The following is a 2,714-nucleotide window of genomic DNA, read 5'->3' as shown; positions in this document are numbered from 1 at the left end:
AGGGTTTTTTTAAAACCTTGAACGTCTATTATGAACTCCATTTTTGAATAGAAATGTGTTTCTACTTCAGGGATGTGCCTTATATACCTCTTCACTTCACCCCCCCACCACTTTGTTTCCCTCTCCACTCCTTATAACTTTTTAGTAATCCCACTGACTGGTTTATACTGAACTATACGATCATGTACAACGAGACAATATGCAGTTGTATTATCAGGTATATTTTCTCTGGCTTTAAATTCTAAACGTACATCGACTGCAGACTACTTTAAAAACTCATTTTGTTTTGAACAATCAATAACAATTAAAGGTGCATTTGATTTAAAAATATCAATCGCTAAAGTAGGTTCAGCATCTTTTCCATAATAAGAAGATTAAAAATTAGCATACATTTCATATAATATAGAATACTGATTTTTATCAAAATTTATATTTAAATTTCCATAAGGGTAAGATTGTGAGTTCAAAAAGAGTTTTACATTCGTAATATTACAATGATCAAAGTAACAGGATATTTCTTTGAGTTGATTCTTTCTTCCAGTTTGAAATCCAACCATTACATAACGTGGTTTCTCTAATTGAGATGAAGATTTAAGTTGCCACATAACTCTTGTACTAGCTGGAAGTAAAGGATACTCATACATTTCCCACGATCGAAAACTGATAGAAATTAATGGATCCTTTTCAATAAATTTTAATAATTTTATTTTATTGCTATCAGATGGTAAAATATATGGTACTAACCATTCAATTTTATTAATTCTAATTTTAAATTCTTCATTATTGTCAAGATTTCCTGTTTGAATGACAGCATTTAAATCACTTCGTGATCTTATCAAAATGAGTTCATGTTTAGCATTCATAACAATTTTTTTATAATCTTCAGCAAAACCGAAAAGCATACTTAGTGGTATTGTCACGTTAAAATAACCATTTTCTAAAGTCATTTTTAAATCCAAAGCAGAATATTCAAAAACACCTGCATTTCCAGCACTGATAAGTTGAGAAGGTGATAATGAAACCAAATTTTTCATGGTTGAAGTATGACCGACATATTTGCATCGATTAATCTCTATTTCATTTAATTCATAACAAATTTCATCAAATAAATAAGCTACAGCATTGTTGATTAGTCTAAGATTATGTGTTAAAGTTACTCCATCATTCTTCGTCAATCGTCCAAATATATTTAAGGAACTACTACTCGGTAAAATAGTTAAATCTTGATTTTTAACTACAATTCGAATTTCATCACTATTGTTGAAAGATGACGTTGCATATGGTTGATGACTATGAATCTCATAATTTGCTATGGATTCATCAAATGTCACTGGAACTGGAATGTTGAGAATTTCCTCCATCTTTCTTCTTATAACAACGACACAAAATAAATAGATAGAATTTTTCAACTCCCTTCTTCTTCTTTCTTTTCTTTACTTTTGATGTCTGATTTTCAAACCAAGTTGCTTCAGAAATAGTTAATTCTGAGCTGTTAACACCTTGTGAGTTATATTCACACTGATCTTCTTTGCACATGTTAATTGATTTTTATAGCTACCACCAAATTTTCTTTTTTTATGATTGTAAATAATTCCCATTACACTGAATTTATATGTAAACGAATTGTTATTGTCTCTCCTCTAAAATAAGCTGTATCACCATTCTGATCCACTAATCTAAGTTGAATATTATGTATTGTCTTCACGGTGACTATAAGGTAAATGACGTTTGCTGGAATCTCTATAATCTTATATCCTGGAGGAACACTTGGAAAAAATTCATGTATAGTATGTACTTTTTGACCATTTATATAAGATCCTGTTGTAATATTACATTCAAGGCGTATATCATTTACTTTCATTATTTGTATACGATTTGTGGACAAATGATATGTATCAGCATGTAGTTTTATTGGAGGAAATCCTAATAATTTACCAATTGAGTCTTCAGGTTCGAAATCAATTTCCATATTTGATTTAAGACGTAAACCTAATGTAGTATGATTTACTTCTACATCTAAATAATATTCAGGTGTTACTTGACGCTTAATAAAAGCTATAATATTCTTAAGTTCATAACTGCCTGTTGGTATATATATATATATATATATATAGGATTAAAAAAATTTGTATAAAACTTATTGCAATTTTTATGAATGTTTGGAATAGTGTTATATTTAAGTAGATCAACAAGACCAAGTACATAATTTTTATTAGATGTGAGTTCAATTGGTGGGAAGAATGAAGCTTCTAGAACTGAAGAGTTCCCACTTAACGTAAAAGTAAATGAATCATTCATGTTGGATATCTACTTTCATACTGAAGTATACAAATTATTACACAGTTTTATATAGACTGAAACTGTTCTTCACATTAAGTTGATTATATAGAAATTTAAGACACAAGTGACCGCATATATACGTATCAAAATCTTGATATCTTTTATGATTATATTTTATACAGCTACCAACACCTAGGTAAACAATGAGATCCAATGGTGGTAAAAGATTACCAAAGCTGTCAAAGTATTCGGTTTCATTGTTTACCTTTTTATATGAAACCCAATGAGTTCCAGGACCTTCTTTATTATCAAGATTTATTATTGCTGATTCATATTAAAATGGTCCTCCTATGGGTAATTCATTTCTCATAAAGACTCTTCTAAAATATGGTATTTTTAAACTTTTGAATATTTTAGAAAATCATAATCACTTA

General features: G+C 29.0%; 1 protein-coding gene across 1 annotated transcript; it reads right to left on the bottom strand.

Annotated features, from left to right (window-relative positions):
• Nucleotides 1-374: 374 nt before the first annotated feature.
• LOC122498297 lies at nucleotides 375-1,361 on the bottom strand. Its single transcript, XM_043605980.1, has one exon. It carries the CDS (start codon nucleotides 1,359-1,361, stop codon nucleotides 375-377), a length of 987 nt encoding a protein of 328 aa, XP_043461915.1.
• Between the last annotated feature and the right edge of the window lie 1,353 nt (nucleotides 1,362-2,714).

Source organism: Leptopilina heterotoma, unplaced genomic scaffold, assembly GCF_015476425.1.
Source record: "Leptopilina heterotoma isolate Lh14 unplaced genomic scaffold, ASM1547642v1 Lhet_145, whole genome shotgun sequence".
Taxonomy (NCBI): domain Eukaryota; kingdom Metazoa; phylum Arthropoda; class Insecta; order Hymenoptera; family Figitidae; genus Leptopilina; species Leptopilina heterotoma.
Note: the sequence above shows the minus strand (reverse complement) of the source record. Positions and strands in the feature narration are given on the sequence as shown.

Coding starts and splice junctions, on each gene's coding strand:
- LOC122498297 (XM_043605980.1), bottom strand. CDS start 1,361: ATGGAGGAAATTCTCAACATTCCAGTTCCAGTGACATTTGATGAATCC.